Raw genomic sequence first — 21,815 nt, 5'->3', positions numbered from 1 at the left:
GAGATTGCAATAGTGCATGAAGGAGATAAGTATCTGGGACAAATTAGGCAGGATTCCAAGGAAAAGAAACAGAAATGTTCTGTGTTTTCTGTTTCCAGGGTGAAAGTGGAGAGGCTACTGATGATGAAATGATCACAAGAAAAGCAAAAATGCAGAAGGAGAGTCGTGGACGCAGTGGCTCAGATCCTCAAGACTTTAATGAGCAAGAAGAAGCAGGTAGAGCCAAGCTTTCATATTCTAAATCTCAGTAGTAATTTTTTTAAGTTTTGTAATAATGGCTGATTTTGTTTTGTATTATGATTATGATGTTAAGTAGATAGGAGAAGATAGATGGAACAGTGGATAGAGCACCAGTCCTGAAGTCAGGAGGACCTGAGTTCAAATCTAGCTTCAGACATTTAATAATTATTTAACTGTGTGACTTTGGGCAAGTCACTTAACCCCATTGCCTTGCAAAAAAACTACTTGTAAAGTACTTAATATCCCTAAAATCATCTGAACAAGTTTTCTTATCTATTTGCTGTATTTTACAAAAATAAAAACAAAAATTCATGAGCAGCTGCATTAGAATTGTTTTAATTTATCTTTCCTTTACTGAACAAGGAAAATCTGCTTTTGATGATACACTTGTAAAAAAATCTTGGTTTCATTTTTAAAGCATATTTAAAGTTAAAAACAACCTTTAAGAGAGATTCAGTTTTCATATTTGATATTATGGGGTTATTGAGAAACAAATAAACAAGTTTATTTTCCTTCCTATACTTTTCTAGATCAGAATGTAATTATTAGTCCTCCTAATAATCTGCCCTCCAGAAGAGCCCATTCTTTGACTACAGCTGGATCTCCTAACTTGGTTGCTGGAGCACCTTCACCAATCAGACCAGTCTCTTCTCCTGTCTTGTCACCTTCAAGCAAGAGTCAGCCTAAGTATGGACAAATTTTGTTGTAAAATAGATTCATTAATGTCATTTATGGTTTTTTATTCTTTAGGTTGCTCTTTTAGAGATGACCCTATAGAAATTTGACTCACACATTTAAAAACTAAATACCCTTGTGCCATTCATTTATTTCATTGAGAAAAGCATCTTGGTTTTCCTAATGTATATCCTTCTTTTTTCTCATGATATCAAATTTTAGGGCTAATTTTATACTTACCTTACAAAAAAATCTGATAGCAGAAATAAACTAGGTCTCAGATTTCATTCATAGTGCAAGATAAGCTACTGTAAGTCTTTTAATACAAATACTTAAAAGTATACTATAGGTAAAATGAATGTAATATTTTGCCCATACTTGGAGATGTAACTTGCCTGACTAGGATATTGAGTAGTAAAATGGAAAGAGCTTTGTAAATGGGATTTAAGAAACTTCCCCTTCTTGTCCCAAATCCCCAAAAGCTAAAAAAGAGATTCACTAGCTAAGACTTTGAATCTGCTGATTATGGAGTCCCAGACTCAAAGTTCTCATGTTGCCTATGAGATAAGTAAGGAGAAAGGGATCCTAGTAGATGACAACAAAAATTGCATAATCTGATTTTATTTGAAACCTGTGATTCAAAGTCTTAAGTTCTTGATTCAGTACCTTTTCATTTGGTTTCACATATATATGCACATATTTATGACTTTTTTAATCAAACCATCTATTTTTTTAATTTTTTTAGTAATCACATGAATTAATATATTTTTGAAAACCTTAAAGCACTATTCAAATTTTAGCTATTATCACAGTGATTTTTTTTTTTAGTTTTTGCAAGGCAGTGGGCTTAAAGTGGCTTGCCCAAGGCCACACAGCTAGGTAATTATTAAGTGTCTGAGGTCAGATTTGAACTCAGGTACTCCTGACTCCAGGGCTGGTGCTCTATTCACTGCACCACCTAGCTGCCCCATAGTGATCTTAATCATGAACAAATATAAGCATTTCAACATTCAAAAAAATAAGGAAAAGGTTTACTTAAGGAACTATGAACCTATGGTCCATATAGTTGTTTTTTTTTTTTTTAAAGAAATATGTTAGAATAGGGATAGAGACTGGACTTAGGAATTCATTGGTACAGGAAACTCCCTCTCCCAGTGCAGGTTAGTCCCTTCTCTGTACCGAAAAGTACTAGAGACATTAAGAACTTAAATGGCTGATTCATTGTTCTCCAGCCTAGCATGTGTCAAAGGAAAGAGGTTGAGAGAGAGAGAGAGAGAGAGAGAGAATTATTTAACAAGGCATAAACAATTCTGCTGTTTGGGTCCCTTTTCTGCACTTCTTTGCTTTCTACTTTACTTTCTATATATTTCTTAAAAGTGTGTGTGTCAGTGCTCTTTTTTACATATGTATAAGTATTCAAAAATCCTTGCCCAAACTAGAAGTCTTTGCTTTTACACAAGTTTTGTTTTAATTTATTTAGTTAATTGGTGATAGCCTAAGGGTGTCACAAAGCCAAAGTAAAGAATCTCTATGCATTATTTATGTTCTTGGGGGGAAAAGAATGTTGAAGGAATATCTATAAATTAAGTTACATTTTCCCATTGACTTCAATGTAATGTTGGTTAGTTTCTAAAGGGAAAAGAAATTTTATCTCAGAGACCATTAAAACCATACTTCAACACCCTGTCCTTCTCTTCTAAGAACTGTGCTTTCAGAATAGGTAATTTCTTTACATCAAATTTTCCCCACACAACCCTTTTAGGACATTAGTCAAATTGATAATCAATGCACAAATACTTGTCATATTCATTTGAAAGTCCATAAGTGATTAATGAAACACACCATAAAATTTTTTTTTCCTATTGCATTGAGAATCATTTCTGCCTCCTGGTCTTCAGTGTTAATCCGTTGCTTAACAGCTTCAGGAAAAGTCAGCATTGGCAAGCTCCTCTTCTAGGACCCAAGACATTCCTGAAAACAGCATTATAACAGTCACTGAGCAGCTGATCTAACTTCTCTGAGCCTCCATCCTTTGTCTTTAAAATGGGAATAATAGGACCTTCACAGGCTGCTTTAAAGGCTAAAATGAAATGATGTATTGGGAAGCACTGGGCAAACTTCAGAGCATTACATAATCTTAAATTATTAAAAGTTGTATAACCTTGAACAAGTTACTTGAGAGTCTGTTTCCTGAGTTATCAAATGAGGTCATGGGATGAATAATTTCTAACCTCTCAAATCTAAATCCTAAGAAGGTGGATTGTGGTAATGCTGACAGAGCATGCTCTGCATTTAGGCAGAAAATGACCCCTTATTGCCAATAGGAGACATTGGTGTGATGGCAGTGACCAGGAGAGCTATGTGTGGCTAGAATATTCAGTTCAGTTCAGTTTTGGTAACACATTTGAGGAATGACATTGGCTGACTGGACAGAGAGGGGCCACGTGAGCACTGGCTGAAGGAACTAGAAATACTTAAAGGGGGGGGAGGGGAGGCAGGGAGAAAAGACCTGGGGAGTGGAGAATAGGACCCTATCATCAAGTACTTAAGACAGTGAATGTGTGGGGAAAAGCCAGAAGCAACAAGTGGAAGCTTAAAGAGGCAGAATGGGCTGCCCCTTCCTGGAGGCCTTCAAGCAACACCTGGTGATGGGTTAGAAAGAGGCAGCCAGGGGTCTGAGCTTGGGGGAAAGGGCCTAGGAAAGTGAGGGGAGATATGGGGATGATGACAGAGGCTCACCTCAGTTCAGAATTCTGGACTTGGAGAGGATGTCGAGCAGGAGGCCTTCAGGGAGGATCTTCAGGCTTGGGATGCCAGAGGGAGATATAAAGGAGGAAGGTCCAGCAAGAGGTAATATAGACCTAGGGAATCCTTGGATGACTGCTAACTGTATGACCCTGGTTGGGGCACTTGGCCTTTCTGTCCCCATCTGCCAAATGGGTATCCTTCATAGGGTTGTGGTAAAGCTCAAATTAGATCATTTTAAAACAACTTTAAAATTTATAAAGTACCTTATAAGGTGTATAGAGAACTATGGTATATGAGCAATTTTTTAAAAAATTTCAGCTGATTCAGACAGTGTGTTCTGTAGCAACATGACTCTTAGAGCTAGCATGAAGAAAGAGTATGTTAATATTATCAGAAACTATAGTAAGAATTTTTAATTCAATTCAATTCAATAAATGCACTAAGTTGCTATTCTCTGGAGACTCCTTACTGTAGGATTGAGAGAGAGATGAAGTTAAGAAGTCCATTCATGCAATGAACATTTGGTAGGATGACAAGACTTCTGTCCTATTATTGAACAAGCATAATTTTTGTCAAATAGTTCTTAGACCTCATATTGACCAAAGATCCCAACTTTAACCAATTTTTAAAAATTAAATTGGCTGAGTTAATTGACTTTTGACATTATAGAGATATAGTTATGGGATGATGCAAAGCTTCTGTGTGTGTGTGTGTGTGTGTGTGTGTGCGCGCGCACGTGCACACATGCACATTGGTGTATATGAGTATTTTTCTCTTATTTTCATGTCTTTTTTGAGCAGCAAGAAACATTTTGTTACTCACATCACTTAAAATCTTGCTTACTCATCTGGTCCTAAATCTTTGAGAGCCTTTTTTGGCAAAGGTACTTGTAGCTAACCTTATGAACATTTTTTTCTGAACTCATTATTGAACTTACAGACATTTTGTCCTCAGCACATATAGATTCAGCCTCCTCTAAGGCCTAAGATGCAGGTAGTTGTTATCTGGAGGCAGGATCTATAATAGGCAGTTCATCATAATAAGCCTAAGGATTTATTAATCCTATTATTTAAGAATTTGTCAACATTTTTAGGGCAGATATTAATAATTATGCTGGAAATGATCTTGTAAGAATCTGCTATTATATTAGAGTTAAGGGTGAAAATGAGTCTAAGTTAAATTTCCTATAAAAGTTACAAACAAGAATAAAATATTTTTGAATTTTTAGCATACAAATCATGAAATTACATGAAGCTCTACTTTAATAGAATTGTTCCTTCTGTGTTTAAAAATTTTTATTATTGGGAACTTTCTATTTCTGGGCTGACTTCCTATATCTGAAAGACTACCATGAATTGAACTAGAAAAGAAAATTAAGAGAAACGCAAACCAAAACATTATGAGTTTTGACCTCATGCACAACAAATTAGCAAAGATTATAAAATCTGAAAGCAGTTTGAAGAGGCTACCAAAAGACAGGAATTCTTATATATTGACGTTGGAGCTATGAATTGTTCCAAACATTCTAAAAAAGAAATTTGGAATTATGCTATTAAAAATAATTCAACTGTCCATACCTTTTGATCTATGGATCCCACTGCTAGACATATATTAGGTCAGAGATGGAAAGAAAAGTCCCACATACACCAAGATATTTATTACAGCACTTTTTATGGTAGAAAAGAACTAGAAACAACATAGGGACCCATCACTTGCAGAACACTTTACATTGGTAATATGTTATTACTGGGCCATAAGAAACAATTATAGAATGGTATAAATTGAAATATGAAGAAATAAGAAATAAAATATGAGGTTATATTTATAAAAAAGGAAGCTTTTCCCCTAAAACATAAATACCGTGTAAATTATAATGACTAAATTTGCCCCAGGAAAAGAGTTAAAAATATATATCTTTCTCCCTTCATTATAGAAGTCTGTGACTATGGGTATGAATTATCACATTATATACACAAGATTAGTTAGATTTTTTTTGTTCCTTTCTTTTTTTAATCTTTATTTCAAAATCTAATGGACTTGGTCAGGAAGGAGGATGAATATATTTGGAAATTAGTGGGATGTAAAATCAAGAGATATCAATAAAAATAAGACTTTTTAAAGATGGTCTATGCAAAAAATGACTATATTTTATATAACTAGAATAATTTATTTATTCTAGTACATGGAGCAGCAGTAGCTGGCACGGCCGAGTTAAAGGTGGACTGAAGGGATTTCAAAATTTCATGGTTTCGGATAGTAACATGAGTTTTGTTGAATTTGTAGAGCTGTTCAAGTCATTCAGGTAGGACATAATTTGTTGTTCTCTCATTTTACATCAGTGCTCTTTTACAATACTAATTACAAAGCATTTATTGTTCTTATTCTCAGTGTACGAAGTCGAAAGGACCTCAAGGATCTGTTTGATGTCTATGCTGTGCCCTGCAGCCGATCCAGCTCAGAGTCGGTGCCTCTCTATACAAACCTGAGAATTGATGAAAAAAGCAGTGGCCTTCAGCCTGACTTAGGTTTGTTGGTATATTTTTAAATACTCTTAAGATAACAGCACTTCTCCTAACTTTAAAATATTTAAAAATTTAGAAATTAATTCATAACAAAAGTCAGACATTCTATCCCAGGAAAAATCATGTGATATAGAACACCTGCATTTAGATTTCTTTTCTAATACCTACTGGCTACATGACCACATCACTTCTTGTCCCTGAACTTAAATTTCTTCATGGATAAAATGAGAGTCATAGTAATAATACCTCAGACATTTTTTGAGAGGTTCAAAGGGAATCATGTAAGTCAAGCACTTTGTAAATTCTAAAATGCTATGTTAGCTGAAAAATAATGCAGTCGGCAGTAAAGATCTTAAATGTCATTTAATCTCCCTTGTCATCAATTAGCCAATCAACCAACAAGCATTTATTGAATACCTATAAGGTACTTAGGATGCAGATCCAAAGAATGAAACAATCCTTACCCGTCAGTCTATACCCAGGAAGATCTTACCATCTCAATCCTGTCCATAATGATAGCAGTGGCAATAGTCACACTAGCCTACATTTACCTGCATCCTGTCATGCACCCTCCAGGAGTCCTAGGAGGCCTCTGCCATTCTTTTCCCTATTTCACAGAGGAGATAAAAACCTACTGTGACTTAGTCAAGGCCACCCAGCTGGTGAGTAGTTCAAGCTCAAGGCCCTCCAGACTCCACAGAGCCCAGGTCTCGCTGGGCCACCTGATCAGGATCTCAGTGGAGAAAGGGAGAAATGCTTTCCTTCATTCTCTTTAATTAGATAGATGGATGTGTATATATATATATATATATATATATATATATATAGAGAGAGAGAGAGAGAGAGAGAGAGAGAGAGAGAGATCTCATATAACAAAGTACTGTGCATACAGAATTTTCTCCTATTTATGGAGGTCCTCCAAGGGTCCATGTTATAAGCTCTTTGTCCTAGAGACATTGGACTTTGAGTTGGAAGCCTTAGTTTCAGATCCCACCTCAGATACTCACTAGCTGTGTCAACCATAGTAAGACAGTTACATAATTTCTCTTTGCCTCAGTTTCCTCATTTGTCAAAGTGAGGTCTGGTGGGGATGACAGACAGCAGGCATTTGTTAAGCATTTAGTATGTTCCAGATATTGTGCTAATCAAGCAAAAGAAAGAAATAGAAGCAAAAGGAAAGACAGCCCCTCTCTTCTGGAAGTTTAGATCTGGAGGTTGGGCCTGAGCCCCAAGGGAGGCAATATGTGAAAATTCAGAAAGCCAGAAGCCTAGCCAGCCAGGGGATGAAGCCTGGCTAGCCTGGCTGCCTTCCCAAGCTGCAGATCCCAGGAAGACTTCACAATGGGAGAAGTCAGGCTACAGGAATGGAGTAATAATCTAAGTTAAGAAGGTAATGGAAGCAAACTGCTGAAGGCCTTTTAAAGTCCTTTATATCTTTCAAGTTGCGGTCCTGCAATCTTCTTTGGATTGTATTCAGATTCAAGTATAAATACCAAATTCAAGATATTTTGCTAAATTAGCAAAATTTAGTTTCTAAAAATCATATAGCTACTTATACATGAGTCATCATGATTTTTGTATTTGACCAATGTTCTTATTGATTTATTTAATTTTCAGTCTGCTGTAACCCTCAGATCTTTCTTCTATGAAATCCTCTTATATAGTAGCAGCATGGGACTGTTGTGACTTCTCCCTTGCTGCAAAATACTAAGTTGTATAGAAAATCAAGCATGTTCTCTTGGACCCAAAGGCATTATGGATGGCCTCACCTATAACAAAAAAAAAAAAAAAAGATTCACTAATGATTGGAGTGTAAACAGAACTCATGCTCATGAATTTGCTCATTCTTTTCCACTAATAATTTTAATCATTGACACTTAGTCTTTAAAAAGCATTACTAGAACAGGGTTTATCTTTATTTCCTTCAAGGAGGTTTACTTATCTGGATGATGAACATGAGTTTGATTTCTTTGGTCTCTTCAAGCACCATGGAAGAAAAGAAGGAAGGAAGGAAGGAAGGCAGAGAAGAAGAGAGCAAAGTGTTTTATTAAGCTTCTGCCACATTCTGTGAATTCATGAAGTATATATATATATATATATATATATATATATATATATATATATATATAACTACATTTTAATGAGTATATTCATTTTAATAAGGAAAGTAAATTATGAAAGTGAGAGGAACTGATTTTGAAAGAGATTGACAAATAGATACTCTCCACATATTTAAAATAAATGTCAACATTTTGCTAAGACATTCTCACACTCATTTCCTGACTCTACTTCCTGCTGTCCAGTAGAAAGAAGCTCTCTGGGAGAAGGGATTACTTTGCTTTGTTTAACCTTAATTCCATAGTGCTTAGCATAGAGTAAACTTATAATAAATTTTTGTGGAATTAAATTGAAAGATTTGAACCGGAGACCTTGTAGTTTTCATAGAATTTTTAGAGAACTAACACTGCATTCATCTGGTTAACTAGCTAGTCTAATAATTCCTTTGATCTGGTTCACATTCCCCCTCTCTCCCTTATTATCTTGATGACCTCATTGTCTGGGTCCCATTCCCTATCTTTATAATGAAAGTTTAGGTGAACTGATTTCTGAGACCCCCTCTAGCTCAAAATCTACGATCTGAATTCATCTTCTAAATCAGTTTTGTGAAATTCATTGGGTATTTCTCTACAGGTTAAATGTATTGTTTTTAATTCTAGATTTATTAACCAGGAACGTGTCTGACTTGGGCTTGTTCATTAAGAATAGGCAACAGTTATCCGACAACCAGAGGCAGATATCTGATGCCATCGCTGCTGCTAGTATTGTAACTAATGGTTCTGGAATAGAAAGCACCACACTGGGTGTCTGTGGGATTGGCATCCTGCAGCTCAATGACTTTTTAGTTAATTGCCAAGGAGAACACTACACTTACGATGAGATCCTCAGCATTATTCAGGTATGTATGCTTGAATCTCCACCCACCCACCCATCCAACTCACTAGAGTCTGCAAGTTTTCTTTTTTGAGAGTTTTTCATTGACCTTTCTGTTCATCTTTACACAGTTCTGCAAGTTCAAGGGAAAAATAAAGGACTTCTTAAAGACCAAACATATGAACATACCTCTCAATGCCTACTACATAGTAGGCACTTAATAAATGTTTGTTGACTACCTAGCCAATCTCTGGGCATCTGATTTAATGATCACAAGTTCCAGAGAATGTTTTAGTCAATGAATCTTATAAATCCATATGTGTTGTTGGAAATGAGTTAAAATTCAACTATATTTGGAACTATTAGATTACAGAGTTTGTAGATTAAATTGGCAAGAAGAATCAGATTACCAACCTTACTCTCAGTAAATTTGGGGTGGAGTGCCCACTTCTAGATAATCTGATTGAGTCAAACTCCTATCTGCCTTTGTCACTGATTGACTACTACATGCAACAATGTGATGCCATATTTGAAATCAGTCTGTCAGTCAATAAGTATTTTCAAGGACCTACTACATGCAAGTAACTTTTTTGAAAAGTAATAAAGACCTGAATTATGGTGGTAACTGTGGGAATGAAGAGATCAAAGTATATCTGAAACTTGGGATTTCCATATCTTTCAAAGACTGATTTTATTTTTCATTCATTCATTTATTCTTCAAAATAATTTTCATTAATTTTTATATTTTTCATTCTTCTCAGTGTTTTTTTAAAGTAGAATGTTTATGTGTTAAACTCACATATAAATTTATTTTCTTTTTATTAAAATTTTATGTTAACAATAATGTGTTTTAAAATTAATTCAAGTTTGGGGTTCAAGAATTTCACATTGAAGGTAGTACAATTTTAAAAATCAGAACATGTGCTTTTGATTATTCTTATTTTCCTTGATCCAAATTACATGATCTTTATTTCCTCTGCAGAAATTTGAACCTAGTGTGAGTATGTATCAGCAGGGTCTAATGTCGTTTGAAGGATTTTCCAGGTAATTGAATTTTTTAAAATGATTATTTCTTCTTATCTTTTAGTTTCATGGAGTTCCTTTAACTAAATATTCATGGTTAAATGTAATTGTTTTGACTTAGGTTTCTGATGGATAAAGATAATTTTGCTTCACAAAATGATGAATCACAAGAGAATGTTAAAGAATTACAGTTACCACTCTCCTATTATTACATTGAATCTTCACACAACACATACCTCACGGGACATCAACTTAAAGGAGAGTCCTCAGTGGAGCTATATAGCCAGGTATCCAGAATTTAACTTATTTCATGGTCTTCATTATGAGACTGTTTGTTTGTCTATACCAAAGATCAGTTAGCCTGAACCTAAATTCTTTAAATATGTTGCATATTCTAAGCCATTGCATGTCAAGTCTAGGGAAACATGTGTGGGAAAACCATTTATGTGCATAGTTGCTTCCAGTATTTTTCCTGATCTATACTTAAGCTTTATTCTTTTTTTTAAAAGGCATTTGTTTTAGATTCATGGCTTTTAGATACTAGTTTGACTGCCCTACCCTTCTAAAATTAGACTTTCTCATGGGAAAAATATCTAATAGCTTGGCTAAATGTTAAATAAATCATTATATTATAGTGACAAAATAGAAAATGCAATTTTAGTAAAATCTGATTCCAAGAATATTGTTTGTTTTGCCTTATAATTTTTAGACAATCTATTACTATATTAACTAATTTGAAAAAAATTTTGTCTAGAGTCTAGTCTACAGACTCAGACTTGCTGTGTGACCTTCAAGAACTCACTTCACCTTTCTTCACCTTAGCTTCTTAATACTCTTTAGTGTTCCTTCTAGATTTAAATTATCTTTGATCTAAGGTCTGCTCATATAAAGTGTCTAATATAAAATTCTGTATTCCAAATTTGACTTTCCCTTTAACTTTCATTATAAAATTTAAGGTTGTGTTGTCAAAGAGAAAAAAGTAGTCCTTACACATCAAACCAGAGATGACATGTCCAGCTTTGTTCCCTACATCCATTTGCCTGTGGGAGCAGCCACTGAAAGATTTAACTAACCTTTCCCACATGGAGAAATTTCCCCTATGTGTTCAACCTTGCCAGTTACCAGAGGAAAACAAGCAATCTTCATATTGTGAATTAATTAAGCAAGGTCTTTGTTCTACTTAATTTAGTAGTACAGGTAGGTGGTCAAGGGAGAAGAAAGAAATGGCTCTCTCCTATAGCCTTAGTCAGTTTTTAAGAATGTTGATGGAGAAGTAAATAGAACAGCATAAGAAAGATTTGTGTGGACATTAAAATTTCATCGCAATATCTCTGAACATCAACTCTAGCTTTAGGATTAGACTTTTCTTAAGAGATATCATTCCCATTAATTAACCATTCCAGCAATATAAGCTCATTCTCTAACATAAAACTAGGGATCTTTATTCATCATGTCAAAAATCTTGAAGGTTCTATCACAAATACATTTATATTCTGAGTAAATCAAAGAGTAGTGGACAAAGTATTTACAACAAGAGCTGTATTTAGTGAGAAGATGCTTAAAGTGCATATTCTAGATTCTTCTTCAGGATTAGTTGGCAAAGGAGCAGTGGATAGTGCACCGGCCCTGGAGTCAGGAGTACCTGAGTTCAAATCCAGCCTCAGACACTTAAGAATTACCTACCTGTGTGGCCTTGGGCAAGCCACTTAACCCCATTTGCCTTGCAAAAAAATACCTTAAAAAAAGGATTGGTTGGCAAAGAAGGTAGCTAGGCATTACTGTTTTCCTCACTTTAAAATCAATGTAGGGTCCTTAACTAGATAAAGAGGTTAATTTGCTAAACTGTGCAATTTGTTATATTCTTTTAAGTGAATCAGCCAAATTGAATTAGATATGAAGTTTCATACTTTATGTTTAATATTGCATTTGAACTCCAAAGACCATTTATTATATAAAATCACAATATTAATCAATAATATGATAGGACAGCCAAAAAAAAAAGCTAATAATAGACTGGGAGTCATAGCTTCCCTGGCCTACACAGACCACACCCAATGTTCTGTGTTTGATTCTGGGCATCAGATTTTAAGAAAGACATTGATATGCTGCAGAGTGTTCAGAGAGTAACTAAGATGACAAAGGACCCTGAGTACACGCCATGCCAGGATCAGCTGAAAGCCATTAGGCCTTAACCAGGTAAAACTAACTTCAAGAGATTGAAGATGGAAGGGTCTGAATAGGATTTGAATGTGAAAGACAGATTGAACTTGGTCCTTTAGGGTAGGTAGGGCCTGCAAAAAAACTGTATCCAAGCTCAATATCAGAAAAAATTCCTAACAATTAGGGATAAACAAAAGTGGAATGCACTGCCAGGAGAGACATTCGAGACCTACTCACTCAAGAGCTTGACTTCTAGCCAGGCATGATGAAGTGGGGGGTGGGGGGGCTGGGAAGGAGAGGGGAGTTAAAACTTCTTCAGGTATGCACCAGCCAAAAGATGGGGGAGTTTTCCTCCAGTTCTAAAATTCTGTGATCCTGTGATATGCTAATCTAGTGTTGTATCTTAAAGTTTTACATGAACTCCTTTGCTTATGTTTAAAATGAACAGATTGAACTGGGTGATGTTAAAGATCTCTTCCAGGAATAAATCCTGTGACCTTATTATCTTACAGGTCCTCTTGCAGGGCTGCCGGAGTGTGGAATTAGATTGTTGGGATGGTGATGATGGGATGCCAATTATTTATCATGGACATACACTCACCACCAAGATTCCCTTCAAGGTAAATTCTTCATGCACAGCACAGCATACACAGCAGCCACACCTAATAAACCATTTCAGCAGGTGGGCTAAACCAGGTTGAGGGTAACTGAGGAAGTCTCAAACTCATCCATGAGTAATGGAGGGTGTCCACCCCAAGGATGTGAAATCTTCCACTGGTGGAGTGGGCAGAAGAGAACAATTCTTTCCAATGGCCATTAGGCCAGCTGAAGTAGGTGATGTAGAGCACTTAGAGCTTGGTCAGACAACATTGAAGACACCAAGGTCATCCACTGCATCTAGAGCCATCACCAGCTGTCTTGACTCTTACTATATTGGATCATGATGACTTTGGAAGAAAGAGTGAGGCAGATGACTTTGTGCAGCAGCTCTATGTCGCTTTAATCCAATTTATGCAGGCAACAAAAGACATCATTCATAACCATTCCTCAAAGTCCTGTGGTGACAGGCAAGTGAGGAAACAGCAGGTGCAGACACACTGGGAGCTGTGTGTTACCAACCCCGCATGAGGCAGCCCAGGCCATAGGATTGTTTCTCCACTGAAAGCAGCAGAGGGATTGGCAGCCCCCGGGTGACTGAGTGGCCCTTTTGAGGATCGCACTGCTCACCTCCTAATGTGAGGAAGGGGCTAGAAACAGTGCACTAAAAATTGTCTGCTTACCCTATTTTGGCCTGATTACTGTGGCAGGTAGAAGACCCCACTGAGTGGTTGAAACACAAAAAAATCTACAGAAACTTCTTTAAAGAAGTGTACTGTCAGTGCATGGAATATGTGCACATTCATAGACAGCACAAGATCCAATAGATCTAAAAGAGGATCAGCTCTTGTTGCAATAGAACTCAGCAGGTATCATATCCAAAGAGCAGCCCTGAGTGAAACAAGGCTAGGAAATGAAGGTCAGTTTACTGAAGTCAGAGCTAGATACACATTTTTCTGGAGTGAAGACGAATGCCATGAATCTGGGGCAGGTTTTGCAATCAAAACTAATCTGGTTGGCGCAGTGGATAGAGCACTGGCCTTGGAGTCAGGAGTACCTGAGTTCAAATCCAGCCTCAGACACTTAATAATTACCTAGCCATGTGGCCTTGGGCAAGCCACTTAACTCCATCGCCTTGAAAAATCTAAAAAAAAAAAAAAAACCCTAATCTAGTGAACATTCTTGGATGCCTAACAAAAGGAATGAATGACAGGCTCATGACAATGAGATTGCCACTTCTAAGGCCATACCACCATCATCTGTGCCTATGCTCCCACCATGATGAACACTGATGAAGTTAAAGAAAAGTTTTATGAAGACCTGGAGACCCTTATCATCAGTGTACCAAAAGAGGAAAAACCTTATAATTCTGGGTGACTTTAATGCAAGAGTAGGCTCAGATTACCAGACATGGTAGGGAGTCCTTGGGAGGAATGGAGTTGGAAACAGCAACAGCAATGGTCACCTACTATTGAAGATTTGTATATGTCATGACCTTCTCATCACATACACTATCTTCCATTTACCTTAACACAATAAAATTTCCTGAATGGGCCCTCATAGCAAACATTGGCATCTAATAGATTATGTGATTGTAAGGAGAAGAGATTCAGGATGTGAGAGTGAACAAGGCAATGTGTGGTGCAGAATGTTGGACTGATCAAAGACTCATTCTCTCCAAGCTAAATATTCACAATCAACCAAAGCAGCAGCCCCAAGGCAAAATGACTACTAGAAGAATTAATGTCAAGAGATTAGAGCAGGAACAGTTTGTTGTTAACTTGGAGAGAAAACTGAGCCAGTACATAGTTGACAACAGTGGAGCAGAAAAAGAATTGGAAGCTTTCAGAGATCTGGGGTACAGCACTACATTTGCTTCCCTAGGGCAGAAATACCAAGAGTAGTTTGATGAAAATGATGGGGAAATATAGAAGGTACTAAATTAAAAGCTAGAACTCCACAGGATTTATCAGTAGGACAGTTCATTCATTTCTAAGAAGGCAGCATTTAATTCCATCAAAAGTAAAGTACAAGTGAAGCTTAGAGAGATGCAGGACTCTTGACTCAATAAGAAGGCACATAAAATACAATTTTATGCAGACAGTAGCAAACCAAAATGCTTTTATGATGCCCTGATGGATCCACATTGATTAACAATAGGGACATGATCCTAGAGAGATGGGCTGAACACTTCCATAGTGTTCTTTACAGACCATCATCAATCAATGCAGAAGCCACTATGTTCCTCAAGTTGAATTCAATCAGGTCTAGCTGAAATTCCAATTGAAGAAGAGGTTTTGAATTCCATTAGGTTCCTTTCAAATGGCAAAGCATCTGGTGCTGATTCTATTCCAGATGAGATCTAAGGGGGGGGGGGTTACATTGCTCATCCAAAAACTGACTGAAATTTTACAGGTTATATGGCATTTTGAGCTTATTCCCCACAAGAATTCCATGATGCCCCCTTTGTCTATCTCTATAGAGGTAAGGGCAGCTAGGTTGCACAGTGGTTAGAGCACTGACCTTGGATTCAGGAGGATGGGAGTTAGAATCCAATCTCAGACACTTGCTATTTACTAGTTGTATGACCTTGGGAAAATCATTTAATCCTGATAGCCCCACACATGGCCATCTCCAGGTATCCTGATCCATATATGGCCACTGGAACCAGATGGCTCTGGAGAAGAAAGTGAGGCTGGTGACTTAGCACAACACCCCCTCACTTAAATCAAATTCATGGCATCACTTCCCTGATGTTGTGGTCTTCTTCAAAAAAGGACAAAAATATTAAAGGGAATGATAATTCTGTGACAATCATAGTGGTATTTCTTTTTTTAGTAATTGCTGATAGGATTCTTGCCAGTCCATCTCAATAGGATGATTCTTCACCTGGAAGATATGCACCTTCCTGAGAGTCAGTGTGGCTTCAGAAAGGGTTGAGGAACAGTCAAGCTGGTGTTTGCTGCTCAACAACTCCAGGAAAAATGCTAGGAACAGAACAAAGGTCTAGATAGATAGATAGATAGATAGATAGATAGATAGATAGATAGATAGATAGATCTGATCAACGCCTTTGATACCATTAGTTGTGAGAGTTTATGGAAAATTGTGTCAAAATTTGGTTGCCCAGAGAAGTTCATCAGTATTGTATATCACTTTCATGACAGCGTGCTTGCCCTGGTTCTGGATAGTAGACAATGCTCTCATGATTTCCCAGTCACCAATGGAAAGAAATAAGGATATGTCCTTGCTCCTATACTTTTTAGCATGATGTTTTCAGTCATGTTATCAAAAGCCTTCATTGAGGATGAACAATGGCCTCAAGGTCAGCCACCGCACTGATGGCAAACTCTTTAACTTGAAAAGGCTACAAGCCAAGACCAAAGTAGAGGGAGGGTGTGTTGGGGCATGATCTTCTCTTTGTGCAGTCAATATGCAGATGATGGTGCAGTCAGTGCAGCCTCTGAAGCAGAGATGCAACAAAGTATGGATTTATTCTCTGCTGCTTGTGCTAATTTTGGTCTAACAATTAGCACCATGAAAACACAGATGCTCCATCAACCAGCACCACAAAATCACGAATGAAACAAGGACACCCATTGTCTCCATTTCTATCTGGCATTGTAATAGAAATACTGACTACAGATAGTAATAAAATAAGTATAAGTAAAGAAGAAGCAAATTTATCAATTTCTGTATGGAGTAATAAAGATGATTTACTCAAAATTAATTGAAAAAATATATAACTTAAGTAAACTTTCAGGGTAGAAAAAATCCAAACAAACCATCAACATCTTATAGTAAAATCTAGAAGTAAGAATTATAACAAGAAAATTCATTTAAATTGAGACAGTGTTGGGGCAACTAGGTGGCACAATGGATAGAGTACTGGCCCTGAATTCAGGAGGACCTGACTTCAAATCCAGCTTCAGACATTTGTACTTTCTAGCTCTTTAATCTCAAGCAAGTCACTTAATCCCATTGCCTCACAAAAGACAAAAAGAAAATAATACAATATTTGTGAAATATTTATACACAAAGATTATATGAAAAGTTAAAAATACTCACATGAACAAAGACAAACCTAAATAACTGAAAAATGCAGTGAGTCAACATAATACAAATGATGATACTACCTAAACTGATTTACCTGTTTAATTCTGGCTAATCAAACTACCAAAAAAGAACTTAATACCAAAAGATAGCTAACTACCAAAAATAATAAAAATCTTATGGAAGCAAAAAAGATCAAGAATCTTAAAAGGAAAATAATGAAAAGAAAGAGAAACAAATAGGACAGAACAAATAGCAGTATCATATAGTACATGGTAGTAATTGTCAAAACAATTTCACACTGCCTAAAAAAGTATATCATTCAGTGAAACAACTCAAGTATACAGTATGCAAAAGCAAATATCTTAGTATTTAATAAACACCAAGAGACTAACTACTGTAATTAGGACTCACTTTTAATAAAAACTACCAAACAAACTGAACAATAAAATGAAAGAAACTAAATTTAGACAAATTCTTCTCAGCTTATATCAAGACAAATTCCAATTGGATATATGTAGGAAAAAATCCATCAAATCTAGGGATAGAAGAGAAATTCATGAACAAATGAGGGAAAGAGATGATTACATAAGATAAAATGGATAATTTTGGTTACATAAAATTAAAAAGTTTTTTTTTACATAAACAAAACCATTGCAACTAAAATTAGAACCATGAAGGAGACAGAAACAAAATGATGAAGAAATACAGCCAGCTTTCTTCCATCCCAGATGTAGGCAGAGCCCAGTTCTGACATCAAGTTCAAACTAGGCTGGAAGAAAGTATAAGCAACAACAGCAATAAATATCCCATCACAAAAACGTTATGTTGAGAGGAACATTTAAAATATAAACCTAGAAGAAGAATGTAAACTCCAAACAGCCACAAGTAAAACCTCAAAGAAAAGCATAGTATGGAATCTTTCTACTAGAATTCCTTAAAGAAAAAAAATATGTGTAAAAGAAGAATAAGCATCTTTTTGTTTTAAATAAATGGAATGAGAGTGCCAGAGGAGAAAAATAGAAAATAAATGAGAGCTGTGAAAGAAAGAATTAGAAAGGTAATTAGAAGCTTGGCACAAAATCCTTAACTTAGCAACAAACTTCCTGAAAATTAGAATAAATACAAATAGAAGCCAGTGACTACAAAATGTCAAGTAATTTTTAAAGAATAGAAGAAATTGTATCTTATCTTGTAGCAAAGTCATTCCCCAAATGATAAATGGTCAAAGGACTTGGAAAGAGAATTCTCAGATGAAGAAATTAAAGCTATCTATAGTCATATGAAAAAAATGCTCTAAATCATTTTTGATAAGAGTAATGCAAATTAAAACAATTCTGAAGAACATTGTATACCCTAACAGAAACATGGGGATGATGATGAACTTTAATGGACTTGCTCATTCCATCACTGCAACAGTAAGAGACAATTTTGGGGTATTTGTGATAGAGAATACCATCTGTATCCAGAGAAAGAATTGTGGAGTTTGAACAAAGACCAAAGACTATTACCTTTAATTTTTTTTAAAAAATTTACCTTATTATGTAATTCTGCTTTCTCTTATACTTTATTTTTCTTCCTTAAGGTTATGATTTCTCCCTCATCACATTCAGCTTAGCTCAATGTATACCATGGTAACAATGTAAAGACTAATAGACTGTCTTCTGTGGGGGATGGGGGAGGGAAGCAAGATTAGGAGGAAAATTGTAAAATTCAAAATAAATAAAATCTTTCTAAAAAAAAAATTCTGAAGTACCACCTCATACCTATCAAATTGACCAATATGACTAAAACGGAAAGTGTTGGAGAGGATGTGGGAAAATTGGGACATTAATACATTGATGGTAATCTGATCCAACCTTTCTAGAGAGCAATTTGGAATTATGCCCAAAGGGCAATAGAACTGTGCATACCCTTTGATTCAGCAGTACCACTACTAGGTTTGTATCCCAAAGAGATCACGAGAAAGGGTAAAAAACCTACATGTACAAAAATATTGATAACAGTTCTTTTCAAGGTGGCAAAGAATTAGAAATTGAAGGGATGCCCATTAATTGGGAAATGACTGAACACGTTATGATTTATGAATGTGATGGAACAATATTGTTCTATGAGAAATAATGAGGAATGGGATTTCAGAAAAGCTTTAAAAAACTTGCATGAATTAATGCTGAGTGAGATAAGCAGAACCAGAAGAACATTATACACATTAACAACAACATTGGGTGATGACCAACTCTGATTGACTTGTTCATTTCAGCAGTACAATAATCAAAGACAACACTAAAAGACTTGTGATGGAAAATAAAAACCATATCCAGAGAAGGATCTGTAGAGTTTAGATGTAGATCATAGCTATCTTAAATTTTTTTTAAAATGTTATCTTATGAATTGTGCTTTTTTTCTTTTTTCTTAAATTTGAATGTGATTTTTCTTTGACAGCATAATTAACGAGGATCTATTTTTAGCACGGTTAAAGATATAGAGCCTATATTAGATTATTTCTGCTGCTGGGGTGGAGAAAAATGTAAAAAAAATAATTGTTGAAAACTACCATTACATGTAGTTGGATAAATCAATAAAGGAAAAAGATATCTTGTAGCAAAAAAGAATTCACCTGGAAAATAGACCAGGGAGAAGAAATTTAAAAATCTTTGAACTATTTGAATGCCATGACCAAAAAAGGACTTAGATATTATATTTCAAGAAATCATAAAACTGCTTAGATCTCTTAGAACCAAAATGAAAAGTGGAAATAGAAGAATCCACCCATCCCCCTGAAAGAAACCCCAAAATGAAAACATTATAGCCAAAATCCAGAGTTTTCAGGTCAAAGAAAAAATGCTGAAAGAGCCAAAAAGAAAGAATACAAGTACTGAGGAGCCACAGTCAGGATCACCCACCATTCTCAAGGAATAGAAGCTTGGAATTGGTATTCCAGAAGGCAAAGGAACTAGACTTTCAACCAAGTATAACTTACTCCATAAAGTTTGCTATAATCCTACATGAGACAAAAAATGGGCTTTTACTTAAAGAGAAGATTCCCACATTCCTGATGAAAATTCCTGTGTTGAGTAGAAACTTTGATGTTCAAACACTGGACTAACTGAGAATAAACTCCTCTCTAATATGATGACACATATCCCCATCATCAGAATTCATAAAGGAAGTCTTACATTAGACAGAAGGCTTAAGAATGTTTCTCTTAAGAGTAGATTTTATAAGAAGAATGGAAAGGGAAGGGAAGAGGAGTACACTGGGAAGAGAAGGGGAGCTTAAGGAAAAGGTTAAATGGAAATCATCACACATAATTGGAATAAGAAAGCAGAAGTTGTTCAAACAAGAAGGGGAGCAACTAATACTTGACTCTCACTCTCACCTGAACTGGTTAAAATAGGGAGGAAAATATACACAATTTGGTACAGAAATTCTTTCACTCAACAGGGAAATGGGAAGGAAAAGAGAAGGGAGAAGTAGAGGGAGAGTATATTAAGTCTTCAATAAATTAACTCTTAAGGAAATATTTATAGCTCTTTTTTGAGGTGGCAAAGAATGGAAACCTGAGGGAGTGCTTATTAATTGTGGAATAGCTGAACAAGTTACAATATATAAATGTGATAGAATACCATTGTGCAGTGAGAAATGATGAAGGAGAATTCAGAGAAAACTGGAAAGATGTGTATGAACTAATAAAGAATGAAGTGAGAAGAACCAGGAAAACAACTTAGACACTGACAATAATATTGTAAAGGCAGTAACTTTTATAGACTTAAGAACTCTGATTTAGTGCAGTGACACCCCCTACTATCTCATACTTTGTGATCCAATGACAATGACCATCTTTGCTTTTTCTGATCTAAAAACCTCCATCTCTCTTCTCCAGGTATTATCTCTGGCTGACCCCCCCCTTTCCACCACCACCATGGAACACTCTCCTTTCTCCTCTGGTTTCCCTGAATTCCTTCAAGGAAATTTCATTCTCTATAGGAAATTTTTCCCTCATCTCTCTTAATTCGCAAGTTTTCATTTTTTCTTGTTTGCACATGATTGTTTGCACTGGCTTCCTCATCAGACTGTGAGCCCCTGGAAGTCAAGCACTTTTCTTTTTTTTGCCTCTGTATTCCTAGTGCTTTGTCCAATGCCTAACACATCCTGGGTACAATACTATACATTCTTAACAATACCATAAAGACAAGGAACTTTGAAAGCTAGAACCATCTTCAATACAATGACTATTCATGATTACAGAGAACCAACAATGAAACATATGATCTGCCTTCTTACAAAATGATGATAAATTTAAGGTACAGAATATGTCTCTGTCTCTCATTTCTTTCTCTCTCTCTCTCTCTCTCTCTCTCTCTCTCTCTCTCTCTCTCTCTCTCTCCTCTGTCCTTTTTTCCTTCGATCCCTCCCCTTCTCTGTCTCTCAATATGTCTGGGCATATATATTCATGTGCATATATATATATATATATATATATATATATATACATATACATATACATATAGGGGCAGTTAGGTGGCACAGTGGATAGAGCATTGGCCTTGTAGTCGGGGGGACCTGAATTCAAATCCTGACTCAGGCATTTAATAATTACCCAACTGTGTGACCTTGGGTGTCACTTAACCCCATTGCCTTAAATAAAATTAAATTTGTGTGTGTGTATGTATATACACATACATATACATATAGAGCCAAAGAAGAATTTTTTGGCTATTCATATTTATTGTAAGGAATTTGTTTTTATTTTTTCATGGATAAATGGGTAGAAGGGAGAGAAAATAGATATTAGGTTTTTTCTAAGACATTTTTAAAAATAAGTGAAAGTGGGTACTCATAGATGTGGAATGTTGCGTGCATCCT

At 35.9% G+C, this 21,815-nt stretch overlaps 1 protein-coding gene across 3 annotated transcripts in view; it reads left to right on the top strand.

Annotated features, from left to right (window-relative positions):
* Positions 1 to 21,815, top strand: part of PLCE1 (phospholipase C epsilon 1) — a 332,730-nt gene that overhangs the window by 241,128 nt on the left and 69,787 nt on the right. For all 3 annotated transcript variants that reach the window (XM_074233338.1, XM_074233336.1, XM_074233337.1), the window contains exons 10-17: positions 99 to 216; positions 771 to 927; positions 5,843 to 5,965; positions 6,052 to 6,188; positions 8,903 to 9,141; positions 10,099 to 10,160; positions 10,261 to 10,426; positions 12,812 to 12,919. In XM_074233338.1, the coding sequence (XP_074089439.1) occupies positions 99 to 216; positions 771 to 927; positions 5,843 to 5,965; positions 6,052 to 6,188; positions 8,903 to 9,141; positions 10,099 to 10,160; positions 10,261 to 10,426; positions 12,812 to 12,919 (1,110 nt within the window). The remainder of the gene's footprint in view (positions 1 to 98; positions 217 to 770; positions 928 to 5,842; positions 5,966 to 6,051; positions 6,189 to 8,902; positions 9,142 to 10,098; positions 10,161 to 10,260; positions 10,427 to 12,811; positions 12,920 to 21,815) is intronic.

Source organism: Macrotis lagotis, chromosome 4, assembly GCF_037893015.1.
Source record: "Macrotis lagotis isolate mMagLag1 chromosome 4, bilby.v1.9.chrom.fasta, whole genome shotgun sequence".
NCBI lineage: Eukaryota > Metazoa > Chordata > Mammalia > Peramelemorphia > Peramelidae > Macrotis > Macrotis lagotis.
The sequence above is the reverse complement of the archived record's forward strand: the minus strand, read 5'-3'. Positions and strand labels throughout refer to the sequence as shown.